Here is a 16894-nt window from a genome sequence, read left to right as displayed (position 1 = left end):
GAGAAAAACACCAGCCAATGTGTTAGTGGGGTTCAGCACCGCCAGCTGTTCCCCCGCTGTGTAGCCGGCATCGTGTCCAGCACAAGCCACGCTGGCACAACCGACCAAAAGCTGCCACCAGTGCAGGCTTCGGCCTACACTTTGCTCCTCTCCTCCTCCTCCTGCTGACCCTGGGCTCTAACACCGCTAGTTTTTGCCCGGACATGCAATCTGCACAGAGAAAAACACCAGTCAATGTGTCAGTGGGGTTCAGCAACGCCAGCTGTTCCCCTGCTGTGTAGCTTGCAACGTGACCTGCAAACGCCACGCAGGCACATGAACTGAAATTGAAGGGAGCCTGCCCCCCACCCACAGGTGTTTCTATGTATAACAGCCACCTTGTACAGCAGTACTGCTGCATTTGTACAAGGTGGCTGACTTTTTCTCCTTGCCCACGTGGAACTCAACACGTACAAAATGTGTCTCATTAGAGACCATTACAATGTCCCTGAGGTGTGACTTTCCTTTGTAATGACACGCAGCACCACCCTTGTTAGCGCTGCCCGTCTTTTGACATCATTGGTTGGCTACTTGCGCCTGTTCGTCCGCCCTGCCTGAATAAAATGCTCCTCGTTGTCTTAATTATTTTGACTGCGAGGGTGTGATTGATGGGCACGAGCAGTGCATATCTTCGCCTGTCTTAACTCATCTCCTTCCGCCTTCTTCAGACTATGCAGCCTCATGGCCACGGCATGCGAGAAGGGATCAGCAGAGGCCGCCCAGTCTGAAGCAGGTGTAAGGACGTGTGTGAGCGGCCAAAATATTTACTGCTCAAGGCCACGAATCCCAGCACCGCAGTGTGGCTTTATGAAAAGACACTGTGGGTCTGAGATTTATGGCCATCGTTAACCGCACCGGCCAACATGAAATGATGTCATAAGATGGGCAGCGCTAACAGGGCATTGCCAAGAGATAACACAAGAGCGCAGACTCCTGTACAGCAAATAACAACGCTCAGGAAGCTGCGCCAAGCACCAAGGCGTTATTTTGGACACCTGTGCTGCGTCTCATCAAAAAACCAAGTCACGCATCCACTACAGTTTGACTGTAGAATGGGGTAAATTGTGTATGTCTTTCATTCAGCGTGTGCAAGTAGACAAATTAATAGAGCAACCTTTCACTTGTGCAGCATTAATACTGCACAAGGTGTGTCTCTTGTACTTTGTAACACCTGAGGGGGGGGTTAAAGGTTTCCTTTGAAATTGGTTCAACTAGGCTTCGGCCTACACTCTGCTCCTCTCCTCCTCCTCCTGCTTCAACACGGGCTCTAACATCGCTAGTTTTTGCCCGCAAGTGCTAGCTGCACAGAGAAAAACACACGCCATTGTGTTAGTGGGGTTCAGCAACGCCAGCTGTTCCCCCAGTGTGTAGCCGGCAAAGTGTCCTGCAAACGCAACGCAGACACAAAGCTGCCTCCAGTGCAGGCTTCGGCCTACACTCATCTCCCCCTGCTTACCCTTTGCTCCAACACCGCTAGTTGGGGCTCTAGGAAGACAATCTTTAATAGGCAAGGCAACGCATCTGGGTTCCAGCACCGCCAGCTGGTTCTCGGCAGTGTTCTTGTCACAGGTACTCCCTCGTGCCAAGCCTGGTTTCAGCACCGTCAGCTGTTTCCGGGTTGTGTCAACTTCACTGAGACGCCTATGCTTGCCCCGTCGTGGTGCGGTCGAGTTAGCCAACTCCAGGGTGCCTCCAGTTTAGGAGCTTCCTATGTGGGCTGCGTGAACTGGTAGTCAAGGCTGGTTCTGTAGTGCCAGTAGGCCCAGCTCCCCCTGTAGGACTGTTGGGGTTCGGTAACTGCGGCTGCCTCGTGGCCTAGCTGTTCTCTCCTCTCCTGTGGGCCTTGGGGTCCACCACCTGGTTCCAGCACCGTCAGCTGGTTCCGGGCCGAGCCTTTGGCTTAGGTGCCTCCTCCTGGGTATCCAAGTTCCGCCAACGCCAGGCGGTCCTTGGTAGTGCTTTTAAGCGCGGGCACCTACAGCTTAGTAATCGGGTTCCAGCACCGTCAGCTAGTCCTCGGTCGTGCCATTGGCTCTTGCACACTGGGGCAACGCATCCGGGTTCCAGCACCGCCAGCTGGTTCTCGGCAGTGTTCTTGTCACAGGTACTCCCTCGTGCCAAGCCTGGTTTCAGCACCGTCAGCTGTTTCCGGGTTGTGTCAAGCTCACTGAGACACCTATGCTTGCCTCGTCGTGGTGCGGTCGGGTTAGCCAACTCCAGGGTGCCTCCAGTTAAGGAGCTTCCTATGTGGGCTGCGTGAACTGGTAGTCAAGGCTGGTTCTGTAGTGCCAGTAGGCCCAGCTCCCCCTGTAGGACTGTTGGGGTTCGGTAACTGCGGCTGCCTCGCGGCCTAGCTGTTCTCTCCTCTCCTGTGGGCCTTGGGGTCCACCACCTGGTTCCAGCACCGTCAGCTGTTTCCGGGCCGAGCCTTTGGCTTAGGTGCCTCCTCCTGGGTATCCGAGTTCCGCCAACGCCAGGCGGTCCTTGGTAGTGCTTTTAAGCGCGGGCACCTACAGCTTAGTAACCGGGTTCCAGCACCGTCAGCTGGTCCTCGGTCGTGCCATTGGCTCTTGCACACTGGGGCAACGCATCCGGGTTCCAGCACCGCCAGCTGGTTCTCGGCAGTGTTCTTGTCACAGGTACTCCCTCGTGCCAAGCCTGGTTTCAGCACCGTCAGCTGTTTCCGGGTTGTGTCAACTTCACTGAGACGCCTATGCTTGCCCCGTCGTGGTGCGGTCGGGTTAGCCAACTCCAGGGTGCCTCCAGTTTAGGAGCTTCCTATGTGGGCTGCGTGAACTGGTAGTCAAGGCTGGTTCTGTAGTGCCAGTAGGCCCAGCTCCCCCTGTAGGACTGTTGGGGTTCGGTAACTGCGGCTGCCTCGCGGCCTAGCTGTTCTCTCCTCTCCTGTGGGCCTTGGGGTCCACCACCTGGTTCCAGCACCGTCAGCTGGTTCCGGGCCGAGCCTTTGGCTTAGGTGCCTCCTCCTGGGTATCCGAGTTCCGCCAACGCCAGGCGGTCCTTGGTAGTGCTTTTAAGCGTGGGCACCTACAGCTTAGTAACCGGGTTCCAGCACCGTCAGCTGGTCCTCGGTCGTGCCATTGGCTCTTGCACACTGGGGCAACGCATCCGGGTTCCAGCACCGCCAGCTGGTTCTCGGCAGTGTTCTTGTCACAGGTACTCCCTCGTGCCAAGCCTGGTTTCAGCACCGTCAGCTGTTTCCGGGTTGTGTCAACTTCACTGAGACGCCTATGCTTGCCCCGTCGTGGTGCGGTCGAGTTAGCCAACTCCAGGGTGCCTCCAGTTTAGGAGCTTCCTATGTGGGCTGCGTGAACTGGTAGTCAAGGCTGGTTCTGTAGTGCCAGTAGGCCCAGCTCCCCCTGTAGGACTGTTGGGGTTCGGTAACTGCGGCTGCCTCGCGGCCTAGCTGTTCTCTCCTCTCCTGTGGGCCTTGGGGTCCACCACCTGGTTCCAGCACCGTCAGCTGGTTCCGGGCCGAGCCTTTGGCTTAGGTGCCTCCTCCTGGGTATCCGAGTTCCGCCAACGCCAGGCGGTCCTTGGTAGTGCTTTTAAGCGCGGGCACCTACAGCTTAGTAACCGGGTTCCAGCACCGTCAGCTAGTCCTCGGTCGTGCCATTGGCTCTTGCACACTGGGGCAACGCATCCGGGTTCCAGCACCGCCAGCTGGTTCTCGGCAGTGTTCTTGTCACAGGTACTCCCTCGTGCCAAGCCTGGTTTCAGCACCGTCAGCTGTTTCCGGGTTGTGTCAAGCTCACTGAGACACCTATGCTTGCCTCGTCGTGGTGCGGTCGGGTTAGCCAACTCCAGGGTGCCTCCAGTTTAGGAGCTTCCTATGTGGGCTGCGTGAACTGGTAGTCAAGGCTGGTTCTGTAGTGCCAGTAGGCCCAGCTCCCCCTGTAGGACTGTTGGGGTTCGGTAACTGCGGCTGCCTCGCGGCCTAGCTGTTCTCTCCTCTCCTGTGGGCCTTGGGGTCCACCACCTGGTTCCAGCACCGTCAGCTGGTTCCGGGCCGAGCCTTTGGCTTAGGTGCCTCCTCCTGGGTATCCGAGTTCCGCCAACGCCAGGCGGTCCATGGTAGTGCTTTTAAGCGCGGGCACCTACAGCTTAGTAACCGGGTTCCAGCACCGTCAGCTAGTCCTCGGTCGTGCCATTGGCTCTTGCACACTGGGGCAACGCATCCGGGTTCCAGCACCGCCAGCTGGTTCTCGGCAGTGTTCTTGTCACAGGTACTCCCTCGTGCCAAGCCTGGTTTCAGCACCGTCAGCTGTTTCCGGGTTGTGTCAAGCTCACTGAGACACCTATGCTTGCCTCGTCGTGGTGCGGTCGGGTTAGCCAACTCCAGGGTGCCTCCAGTTTAGGAGCTTCCTATGTGGGCTGCGTGAACTGGTAGTCAAGGCTGGTTCTGTAGTGCCAGTAGGCCCAGCTCCCCCTGTAGGACTGTTGGGGTTCGGTAACTGCGGCTGCCTCGCGGCCTAGCTGTTCTCTCCTCTCCTGTGGGCCTTCGGGTCCACCACCTGGTTCCAGCACCGTCAGCTGGTTCTCGGCAGTGTCTTTTGCTCTTGTACCTTCTGCTCCCCATCCTGGTTCCAGTACCGTCAGCTGGTTCCGGGCAGAGCCTTTGGCTTAGGTGCCTCCTTCTGGGTATCCAAGTTCCACCAACGTCAGGTGGTCCTTGGTAGTGCTTTCAGGCACGGGTACCTCCTGCTTAGTAACCGGGTTCCAGTAACGTCAGCTGGTCCTTGGTAGTTCCATTGGCTCTTGGACCTTCGGCTACCCATCCGGGTTCCAGTACCGTCAGCTGGTTCTCGGCAGTGTCTTTTGCTCTTGTACCTTCTGCTCCCCATCCTGGTTCCAGTAACGTCAGCTGGTTCCGGGCAGAGCCTTTGGCTTAGGTGCCTCCTTCTGGGTATCCGAGTTCCGCCAACGTCAGGCGGTCCTTGGTAGTGCTTTTTAGCACGGGTACCTCCTGCTTAGTAACCGGGTTCCAGTAACGTCAGCTGGTCCTCGGTAGTTCCATAGGCTCTTGAACCTTCGGGTAGCCATCCGAGTTCCAGTTCCATCAGCTGGTTCTTGGCATTTTCTCAGCCTTCTTGTACCTTCTGCTACATTTCCAAGTTGAAGACCCTAACGTCGACGACCCGGAAGACCACCCCGATGACGACGACCCGGAAGACCACCCCGATGACGACGACGACGACGGCGGAGACGACGACGGCGGAGACGACGACGGCTGAGACGACGATGGCGGAGATGACGACACTGGAGACGACGACCCTGGAGACGACAACATGGAAGACCGAGAAGCAGAAGAACAAGAGGCTGCAGAACAAAGAGCAGAAGAACATTAAGCATAAGACTTAATATCAGAGCAAAAGATATTATCTAAATTATATGCAGAAGAAGACTAAGCAGTGTATGGGGGTGAGTCCGTTCCTCCTCGTGGTGCCCCTGGATAAAGCCTGATGCTGCAGGCCAAACTGAACGCGGACAAATGTAACTTTTGTGACTGGCAGAACGGAAGGTGTAATCTTCCAACTTTTATAGATAACAACTACGGGAATGCCTGTCACAAATGAGAATATGATGAAGAAGTAGAATAGGAAGAATAATAACAGTGGAATAAAAAGAATATGTAGAATAGGAAGAATAATAATAGTTGAAGAAAATGAATATGAAGAATGTAATAAAAAAAAAAAATAGGTAGAAGATGAAGAAGAAGATGAATAAGGTGAAGAAGTTGATGTCAAAGATGCTGATGATGATGAAGATGAAAGTGTGGGAAAAGGAAAAAAAAGAAGGGGAAGGTCGTGGAATAGTGAAACATCAATATCTGACAAAATAAAAAAAATTTACATAGTCAATATCTTTTTCAATCCGAACGTCTTTAAAAAAAAAAAAAATCATGCTATTCTATTTGATTGGACTAATCCTCATTGCCTTTAATGTCTCCGCCACCTCCCCCATACATCCTACATTATTCTTAGTTGTTTTCCTTCATGTAGAATGAACCTACAAGGAAAGAAAGGGTTTATTTTAATTCCGATATTTTGGTCCCATTGACTTGCATTGGGATCGGGTATCGGTATCGGCGATATCCGATATTTTTTGAATATCGGCCGATCCAAACCGATACCGATACTTTCCGATATCGGAAGGTATCGCTCAACACTACTGAAGACCCTTTCTTTAGTGGTCTGAAAAGTGTAGCTCCATTTTCAGCTGCTTCTGATCAGGTTGTTACCCTATAAAACCTGACCAAACCTTCTCTGTCCTGCCGATGAAAGCTCTGATTCCAAGCTCTTTGGAGACACTGTGTTGAATAAAAATTAGTTGCTGCTATTGGAGATTCATCTTCCTGTGCTGCGTGCTTAAACTAAGTGGAGAGAAGTTGTTGTGGAGGTGTTCTGTAGTACGTGTGTGTTTATCTCTTGGTCCCTGTTGCTGTTTAGATCATTACTCCCTGTCCCTATCCTCCTCCCTATTGTTGATTGGTGCTTTGTAATCCCGCTCAAACCACTTATTAGCAGCTTTCTGAGTACAAAATGTATTGACAGAAAGCTGTCAATCAGTGGTGGGGGCGTTGTTGAAACAGGAGGCAGTAGACAACTATTTCTGTGGTCATGATCTCCTGCTGATAAAACGCTGATGCATTGAAATAGCAAAACACAAGTTTGTAACTGACACATCGTTGGAATCAGGTTGTCTGTCCCTACAGCTCAGATTACATAGCAAAAAGGCATGTTTACCTTTCTACGAATAGGCCTCATAGTTTTAACCCCTTCATGACCCAGCCTATTTTGACCTTAATGACCTGGCCATTTTTTGCAATTCTGACCAGTGTCCCTTTATGAGGTAATAACTCAGGAACGCTTCAACGGATCCTAGCGGTTCTGAGATTGTTTTTTCGTGACATATTGGGCTTCATGTTAGTGGTAAATTTAGGTCAATAAATTCTGCGTTTATTTGTGATAAAAACGGAAATTTGGCGAAAATTTTGAAAATTTCGCAATTTTCACATTTTGAATTTTTATTCTGTTAAACCAGAGAGTTATGTGACACAAAATAGTTAATAAATAACATTTCCCACATGTATACTTTACACCAGCACAATTTTGGAAACAACATTTTTTTTTGCTAGGAAGTTATAAGAGTTAAAATTTGACCAGCGATTTCTCATTTTTACAACGAAATTTACAAAACCATTTTTTTTAGGGACCACCTCACATTTGAAGTCAGTTTGAGGGGTCTATATGGATGAAAATACCCAAAAGTGACACCATTCTAAAAAATGCACCCCTCAAGGTGCTCAAAACCACATTCAAGAAGTTTTTTAACCCTTCAGGTGCTTCACAGCAGCAGAAGCAACATGGAAGGAAAAAATGAACATTTAACTTTTTAGTCACAAAAATTATCTTTTAGCAACATTTTTTTTATTTTCCCAATGGTACAAGGAGAAACTGAACCACGAAAGTTGTTGTCCAATTTGTCCTGAGTACGCTGATACCTCATATGTGGGGGTAAACCAATGTTTGGGCGCACGGCAGGGCTTGGAAGGGAAGGAGCGCCATTTGACTTTTTGAATGAAAAATTGGCTCCACTCTTTAGCGGACACCATGTCACGTTTGGAGAGCCCCCGTGTGCCTAAAAATTGGAGCTCCCCCACACGTGACCCCATTTTGGAAACTAGACGCCCCAAGGAACTTATCTAGATGCATAGTGAGAACTTTGAACCCCCGGGGGCTTCACAAATTGATCCGTAAAAATGAAAAAGTACTTTTTTTTCACAAAAAAATTCTTTTAGCCTCAATTTTTTTCATTTTCACATGGGCAACAGGATAAAATGGATCCTAAAATTTGTTGGGCAATTTCTCATGAGTACACCGATACCTCACATGTGGAGGTAAACCACTGTTTGGGCACATGGTAAGGTTCGGAAGGGAAGGAGCGCCATTTGACTCTTTGAATGAAAAATTATCTCCATCGTTAGCGGACACCATGTCGTGTTTGGAGAGCCCCCGTGTGCCTAAACATTGGAGCTCCCCCACAAATGACCCCATTTTGGAAACTAGACCCCCCAAGGAACTTATCTAGATGCATATTGAGCACTTTAAACCCTCAGGTGCTTCACAAATTGATCTGTAAAAATGAAAAAGTACTTTTTTTTTTCACAAAAAAATTCTTTTCGCCTCAGTTTTTCATTTTCACATGGGCAATAGGATAAAATGAATCCTAAAATTTGTTGGGCAATTTCTCCCGAGTACGCCGATACCTCATATGTGGGGGTAAACCACTGTTTGGGCACACGGCAGGGCTCGGAAGGGAAGGCGCGCCATTTGACTTTTTGAATGGAAAATTAGCTCCAATTCTTAGCGGACACCATGTCGCGTTTAGAGAGCCCCTGTGTGCCTATGCATTGGAGCTCCCCCACAAGTGACCCCATTTTGGAAACTAGACCCCCCAAGGAACTTATCTAGATGCATATTGAGCACTTTAAACCCCCAGGTGCTTCACAGAAGTTTATAATGCAGAGCCATGAAAATAAAAAATAATTTTTCTTTCCTCAAAAATGATTTTTAGCCTGGAATTTCCTATTTTGCCAAGGGTAATAGGAGAAATTGGACCACAAATGTTGTTGTCCAGTTTGTCCTGAGTACGCTGATACCCCATATGTGGGGGTAAACCACTGTTTGGGCGCACGGCAGGGCTCGGAAGGGAAGGCACGCCAATTGGCTTTTTAAATGGAAAATTAGCTCCAATCATTAGCGGACACCATGTCACGTTTGGAGAGCCCCTGTGTGCCTAAACATTGGAGATCCCCCACATATGACCCCATTTTGGAAACTAGACCCCCAAAGGAACTAATCTAGATGTGTGGTGAGGACTTTGAACTTCCAAGTGCTTCACAGAAGTTTATAACGCAGAGCCATGAAAATAAAATAAAAATTTTATTTTCTCTAAAATGATCTTTTAGCCTGCAATTTATTATTTTCCCAAGGGTAACAGGAGAAATTTGACCCCAAAAGTTGTTGTACAGTTTCTCCTGAGTACGCTGATACCCCATATGTGGGGGTAAACCACAGTTTGGGCACATGTCGGGGCTCGGAAGTCAAGTAGTGACATTTTGAAATGCAGACTTTGATGGAATGCTCTGCGGGCGTTACGTTGCGTTTGCAGAGCCCCTGATGTGGCTAAACAGTAGAAACCCCCCACAAGTGACCCCATTTTAGAAACTAGACCCCGAAAGGAACTTATCTAGATGTGAGGTGAGCACTTTGAACCCCCAAGTGCTTCACAGAAGTTTATAACACAGAGCAGTGAAAATAATAAATACGTTTTCTTTCCTCAAAAATAATTTTTAGCCCAGAATTTTTTATTTTCCCAAGGGTTACAGGAGAAATTGGACCCCAAAAGTTGTTGTCCAGTTTCTCCTGAGTACGCTGATACCCCATATGTGGGGGTAAACCACTGTTTGGGCACACGTCGGGGCTCAGAAGGGAAGTAGTGACTTTTGAAATGCAGACTTTGATGGAATGGTCTGCGGGCGTCACGTTGCGTTTGCAGAGCCCCTGGTGTGCCTAAACAGTAGAAACCCCCCACAAGTGACCCCATTTTGGAAACTAGACCCCCCAAGGAACTTATCTAGATAGGTGGTGAGCACTTTGAACCCCCAAGTGCTTCACAGACGTTTACAACGCAGAGCCGTGAAAATAAAAAATCATTTTTCTTTCCTCAAAAATGATGTTTTAGCAAGCAATTTTTTATTTTCTCAAGGGTAACAGGAGAAATTGGACCCCAGTAATTGTTGCCCAGTTTGTCCTGAGTACGCTGATACCCCATATGTGGGGGTAAACCACTGTTTGGGCACATGTCGGGGCTCGGAAGTCAAGTAGTGACGTTTTGAAATGCAGACTTTGATGGAATGGTCTGCGGGCGTCACGTTGCGTTTGCAGAGCCCCTGGTGTGCCTAAACAGTAGAAACCCCCCACAAGTGACCCCATTTTGGAAACTAGACCCCCCAAGGAACTTATCTAGATAGGTGGTGAGCACTTTGAACCCCCAAGTGCTTCACAGACGTTTACAACGCAGAGCCGTGAAAATAAAAAATCATTTTTCTTTCCTCAAAAATGATGTTTTAGCAAGCAATTTTTTATTTTCTCAAGGGTAACAGGAGAAATTGGACCCCAGTAATTGTTGCCCAGTTTGTCCTGAGTACGCTGATACCCCATATGTGGGGGTAAACCACTGTTTGGGCACATGTCGGGGCTCGGAAGTCAAGTAGTGACGTTTTGAAATGCAGACTTTGATGGAATGGTCTGCGGGCGTCACGTTGCGTTTGCAGAGCCCCTGGTGTGCCTAAACAGTAGAAACCCCCCACAAGTGACCCCATTTTGGAAACTAGACCCCCCAAGGAACTTATCTAGATATGTGGTGAGCACTTTGAACCCCCAAGTGCTTCACAGACGTTTACAACGCAGAGCCGTGAAAATAAAAAATCATTTTACTTTCCTCAAAAATGATGTTTTAGCAAGCAATTTTTTATTTTCTCAAGGGTAACAGGAGAAATTGGACCCCAGTAATTGTTGCCCAGTTTGTCCTGAGTACACTGATACCCCATATGTGGGGGTAAACCACTGTTTGGGCACACGTCGGGGCTCGGAAGGGAAGGAGCACCATTTGACTTTTTGAATACGAGATTGGCTGGAATCAATGGTGGTGCCATGTTGCGTTTGGAGACCCCCTGATGTGCCTAAACAGTGGAAACCCCTCAATTCTTACGCCAACACACCCCTAACCCTTATCCCAACTGTAGCCGTAACCCTAACCACAACCCTAACCGCAACACACCCCTAACCACAACCCTAACCCCAACACACCCCTAACCCTAACCACAACCCTAATTCCAACCCAACCCTAACCCTAAGGCTATGTACCCACGTTGCGGATTCGTGTGAGATTTTTCCGCACCATTTTTGAAAAATCCGCGGGTAAAAGGCACTGCGTTTTACCTGCGGATTTCACCTGCGGATTCCTATTGAGGAATAGGTGTAAAACGCTGCGGAATCCGCACAAAGAATTGACATGCTGCGGAAAATACAACGCAGCGTTTCCGTGCGGTATTTCCGCACCATGGGCACAGCGGATTTGGTTTTCCATAGGTTTACATGGTACTGTAAACCTGATGGAACAATCCGCTGCGGATCCGCAGCCAAATCCGCACCGTGTGCACATAGCCTAATTCTAAAGGTATGTGCACACGCTTTGGAAAACGCTGCGGATCCGCAGCAGTTTCCCATGAGTTTACATTTCAATGTAAACCTATGGGAAACAAAAATCGCTGTACACATGCTGCGGAAAAACTGCACGGAAACGCAGCGGTTTACATTCCGCAGCATGTCACTTCTTTCTGCGGATTCCACAGCGGTTTTACAACTGCTCCAATAGAAAATCGCAGTTGTAAAACCGCAGTGAAATGCGCAGGAAAACCGCGGTAAATCTGCCATAAATCCGCAGCGGTTTAGCACTGCGGATTTATCAAATCCGCTGCAGAAAAATCCGCAGAGGACCAGAATACGTGTGCACATACCGAAACCCTAACCCTAACCCTAACCCTAACCCTACCCCTACCCCTACCCCTAACCCTACCCCTAACCCTACCCCTACCCCTAACCCTAACCCTACCCCTACCCCTAACCCTACCCCTAACCCTAACCCTAACCCTAACCCTAACCCTAGTTCTAACTCCAACCTTAGTGAAAAAAAAAAAAATTCTTTATTTTATTATTGTCCCTATCTATGGGGGACAAATGGGGGGGGTCATTTACTGTTTTTTTATTTTGACCACTGTGATAGATTATATCACAGTGATCAAAATTCACATTGGAACGAATCTGCCGGCCGGCAGATTCGGCGGGCGCACTGCGCATGCGCCCGCCATTTTGGAACATGGCGGCGCTCGGGGAAGAAGACTGACGGACCCCGCCAGGATCGGTAAGTATAAGGGGGGGAGATCAGGGCACAGGGGGGGGAGATCAGGGCACGGGGGGGCGTCGGAGCACGGGGGGGGAGGGATCGGAGCATGGGGGAGAGTGATCGGTGTGCGGGCGGGTGGATCGGTGTGCGGGGGGGGGGATCGGTGTGCAGGGGGGGTGGTTCGGAGCACGGGGGGGGATCGGAGTGCGGGGGGGTTTGATTGGAGCACGGGGGGGTGTGATTGGAGCACGGGGGAGCGGACAGGAGGACGGGGGAGCGGAGCACAGGACGGAGGGGAGCGGGCCACAGATCGGGGGGCTGGGGGGGCGATCGGAGGGGTGGGGTGGGGGCACATTAGTATTTCCAGCCATGGCCGATGATATTGCAGCATCGGCCATGGCTGGATTGTAATATTTCACCATTTTTTTAGGTGAAATATTACAAATCGCTCTGATTGGCAGTTTCACTTTCAACAGCCAATCAGAGCGATCGTAGCCACGAGGGGGTGAAGCCACCCCCCCTGGGCTAAACTACCACTCCCCCTGTCCCTGCAGATCGGGTGAAATGGGAGTTAACCCTTTCACCCGATCTGCAGGGACGCGATCTTTCTGTGACACAGCATATGCGTCACAGGTCGGATTGGCACCGACTTTCATGACGCATACGCTGTGTCACAGGTCGGGAAGGGGTTAAGGAGTCTGTATGACAGGGCTTACTTTTTTGGACTATTAATTCAGTTCGGTTTCACACATTAGTTTTTTGGGTATATATGCTAACCATCATTTTTTGGATAGACAATGGACCCATTACAATAAATGTGCTTTTCCATTTTTATTTTCTGACCGATTGTTTTCAAAAAATGAACGTAGACATATTCCACTTTGATCCGTGTTCTGGATAAAACCCACCAATGTAAGTCAATAGCTCTATAAAATCAAATGGATAGCACCTGAATGCCATCTGTGTGCTGTCTGTATTCTACAGCTTAATGGGTTTGGAAAACTAAGATTTTTTTGCTCCATATGGGACAAAATTAGATCAGAAAGAATAAAGATGTATAAACTTTATATGTAGAAATGTAAACTGTAGCAACAATTTAAACAATAAATTGGTTAATTTTAATTGATTGCACACAATATGAAAAATATTATTAAAAGGGTCAATGAAGAAATGTTCTTTAGCCAGTTATGGTTTTGTCATAAATCACAGAGCAGAAAGCTACAATAAATGAAGCAGAGCCCGATGACCATTATTTAGAATTATAATTAACTGGCACTAACTGTGGTTAGTTGTAACAAATAATAATGATTATATTGCGCATAAAAACATTTCACACCATACATGCAACACAAATTATCTAAATGATTACTCAAGTATTGATAGTATTTTATTTTCAACTCATTCAAGAGCCTTTTGATAAACAACATTCTTGTTTTTTCCTTCCGATGCAAAGATGAACAAATTTTTGGCAATTCCAACTCTTGAACAGGCCACGTAAAGTTGACCATGAGAAAAGCATGGAGATTGCAAATCGATCCCTACTACTTTCAAGGACTGTCCCCGAGCCTTGTTAATGGACATTGCAAATGCCAGACAAACTGGAAACTGGAGGCATTTAAAATCAAAAGGCAAATCAGATGGAATGAGTGGAATTTTTGGAGTGTGTGTTACTGTCTGCTGAGCTGTGTATCTAATCCAATCCTGTGTGATACTGTCTGCTGAGCTGTGTATCTAATCCTTTCCTGTGTGTTACTGTTTGCTGAGCTGTGTATCTAATCCTATCCTGTGTGTTACTGTCTGCTGAGCTGTGTATCTAATGTATCTAGTCCTGTTCTGTGTGTTACTGTCTTCTGAGCTGTGTATCTAATCCAATCCTGTGTGATACTGTCTGCTGAGCTGTGCATCTAATCCAATCCTGTGTGATACTGTCTGCTGAGCTGTGCATCTAATCCAATCCTGTGTGACACTGTCTGCTGAGCTGTGTATCTAATCCTATCCTGTGTGTTACTGTTTGCTGAGCTGTGTATCTAATCCTATCCTGTGTGTTACTGTTTGCTGAGCTGTGTATCTAATCCTATCCTGTGTGATACTGACAGCTGAGCCATGTATCGAATCCTATCTTGTGCGATACTGTCTGCTTACCTATGTATCTAGTCCTATTCTGTGTGTTACCATCCGCTGAGCTGTGCATCTAATCCTATCCTGTGTGTTACTGTCTGCTGACCTGTGTATCTAATCCTATCCTGTGAGTTACTGCCTGCTGAGCCGTGTATGTAATCCTATCCTGTGTGATAGTCTGCTGGGCTGTGTATCTAATCCTATCCTGCGTTATACAGTCTGCTGAGCTGTGTATCTAATCCTATCCTGTGAGTTACTGCCTGCTGAGCTGTGTATCTAATCCTATCCTGTGTGATACTTACTGCTGAGCTGTGTATCTAATCCTATCCTGTGTGATACTATCTGCTGAGCCGTGCATCTAATCCTATCCTGTGTGATACCGTCTGCTGAGCTGTGTATCTATGTGTAGAGTGAGTGTAGCTACGTGGAGTGGGCGTGGCTTGATACACAAACACACACGCGCACACAGACATACACACACACACACACACACATTTTTATATATATACAGTACTTACTTGTACTTGATTCTCTCTTTTTCCAGGAGCTCTGCAATCACTTTAGATTGTTCTACATCAGCATGAAAATAAACATTAGATTTTGGGGTAACATGATGACTATATTTGGGTTTCCAGAAGTCAAGCTGTAAAAGTTAAGATAACAAAAAAACCATTATTTGAAGTACGGCTAAGGGTACGTTCACACTAGCGTTGCGCCGCCCTGCGTCGGCGACGCAACGCGTGACGCATCGAAAAACGCGCTTTTGACCAAAATCGGACGCACAGAAAATGCAACTTGTAGCGTTTTCGTGCGTCCGACGCCAGCGTCGGAAACGACGCACACGGCGAATAACGCAAACAAAAAGACGCACGCGTCCCCTATGTTAAACATAGGGGCGCGTCGCCGCTGCGTCGCCGCTGCGTCGCCGACGCAACAGCGGCGCAACGCTAATGTGAACTTAGCCTAATAGTTTCCACAGGTATGAACAGGTTCACAGATTAAACTAGCAGCATCTAGGATTCTAGGGATCTGTTCAGGGCCGGCTCCAGGTTTTTGAGGGCCCCGGGCGAAAGAGTCTCAGTGGGCCCCCCCCTTTAACACATACCCCGATTCATGATCGCATATAAACACAGCCATATAGTATATAACACTGCCCACGTAGTATATAGCAGCCCACGTAGTATATAGCAGCCCACGTAGCATATAGCAGCCCATGTAGTATATAGCACAGCCCACGTAGTATATAGCAGCGCAGCCCACGTAGTATATAGCAGCGCAGCCCACGTAGTATATAGCAGCGCAGCCCACGTAGTATATAGCAGCGCAGCCCACGTAGTATATAGCAGCGCAGCCCACGTAGTATATAGCAGCGCCACTCACTCAGGAACTGGTAGGACTAGGAGCTCCTCCTGAATCTGCCTCATAACTTCAGCAGCACTGCAGCCAGCCAGGGGCGGAGAGCAGAGCAGAGAACGTGCTCTCTCCACCCACAAACAATTTCACACTGGCTGCCTTCTCTTAACCCCTATGTGTGCCTGCCTGGCTGCACTGACTGAGTGAGAAGATGCTTGTGTCAGAGGTGGCACATAGGGGTTAAGAGAACGCAGCCAGTGTGACTTTGTGGGCGGAGAGAGCATTTTATCTCCTGCTCTGCTCTCCCAGCTGTATCTATGACAGCATGAGTGGGCCCCCCTCTCTCCCCAGGGCCCCGGCATTTGCCCAGGTGCGCCGGGTGCTGACGCCGGCCCTGGATCTGTTCACACAAGACACAATTATTGAAGAATGCTTTCTGACATAAAATCCACTTCAATCTCCATTCAAATAAATGGGAAGGATTCAGAAGTTTCTGCAACAAATATGCTGCTTGTGAATAAACTAAGGGATCAATATCTCATCAATCCCTGTATTAACTCCTTAAGGTACCTTCACACTAAACGACGCTGCAGCGATCCAGACAACGATCCGGATCGCTGCAGCGTCGCTGTTTGGTCGCTGGAGAGCTGTCACACAGACAGCTCTCCAGCGACCAGCGATGCCGGTAACCAGGGTAAACATCGGGTTACTAAGCGCAGGGCCGCGCTTAGTAACCCGATGTTTACCCTGGTTACTATCCTAAAAGTAAAAAAAACAAACGCTTCATACTTACCTTCCGCTGTCTGTCCCCGGCGCTGTGCTTCTCTGTACTGGCTGTGAGCACAGCGGCCGGAAAGCAGAACGGTGACGTCACCGCTCTGCTTTCCGGCCGCTGTGCTCACAGTGAGTGCAGGAAAGCAGAGCGCAGGAGGACAGACAGCGGAAGGTAAGTATGAAGCGTTTGTTTTTTTTACTTTTAGGATGGTATCCAGGGTAAACATCGGGTTACTAAGCGCGGCCCTGCGCTTAGTAACCCGATGTTTACCCTGGTTACCAGCGAAGACATCGCTGAATCGGCGTCACACACGCCGATTCAGCGATGTCAGCGGGAGAGCCAGCGACCAAAGAAAGTTCTGGCCTTCTAGCCCCGACCAACGACATCACAGCAGGATTCTTATCGCTGCTGTGTGTCAAACTGAACGATATCGCTAGCCAGGACGCTGCAACGTCACGGATCACTAGCGATATCGTTTAGTGTGAAGGTACCTTTAGATGTTGAGGTCAAAAGCACCACTGATAAGACAGATGGAGGGGGCTTCCTCCATCAACTCATCACCGAGACCCAAACAAGCTGATATGTTACCATGACATTGGCAAGCCTTACTGTGGCTTCTAT

The 16894-nt window shown here is 48.9% G+C and overlaps 1 protein-coding gene across 2 annotated transcripts in view; it reads right to left on the bottom strand.

The window, feature by feature from the left end:
- Positions 1-16894, bottom strand: part of LOC138638368 (mast cell carboxypeptidase A-like) — a 106491-nt gene that overhangs the window by 37786 nt on the left and 51811 nt on the right. For both annotated transcript variants that reach the window (XM_069727602.1, XM_069727601.1), the window contains exon 3: positions 14664-14788. In XM_069727602.1, coding sequence (XP_069583703.1) covers positions 14664-14788 — 125 coding nt within the window. The remainder of the gene's footprint in view (positions 1-14663; positions 14789-16894) is intronic.

This window comes from Ranitomeya imitator, chromosome 5, assembly GCF_032444005.1.
Source record: "Ranitomeya imitator isolate aRanImi1 chromosome 5, aRanImi1.pri, whole genome shotgun sequence".
In the NCBI taxonomy this organism is placed as follows: Eukaryota; Metazoa; Chordata; class Amphibia; order Anura; family Dendrobatidae; genus Ranitomeya; species Ranitomeya imitator.
This window is presented reverse-complemented; position numbering and strand designations above follow the sequence as displayed.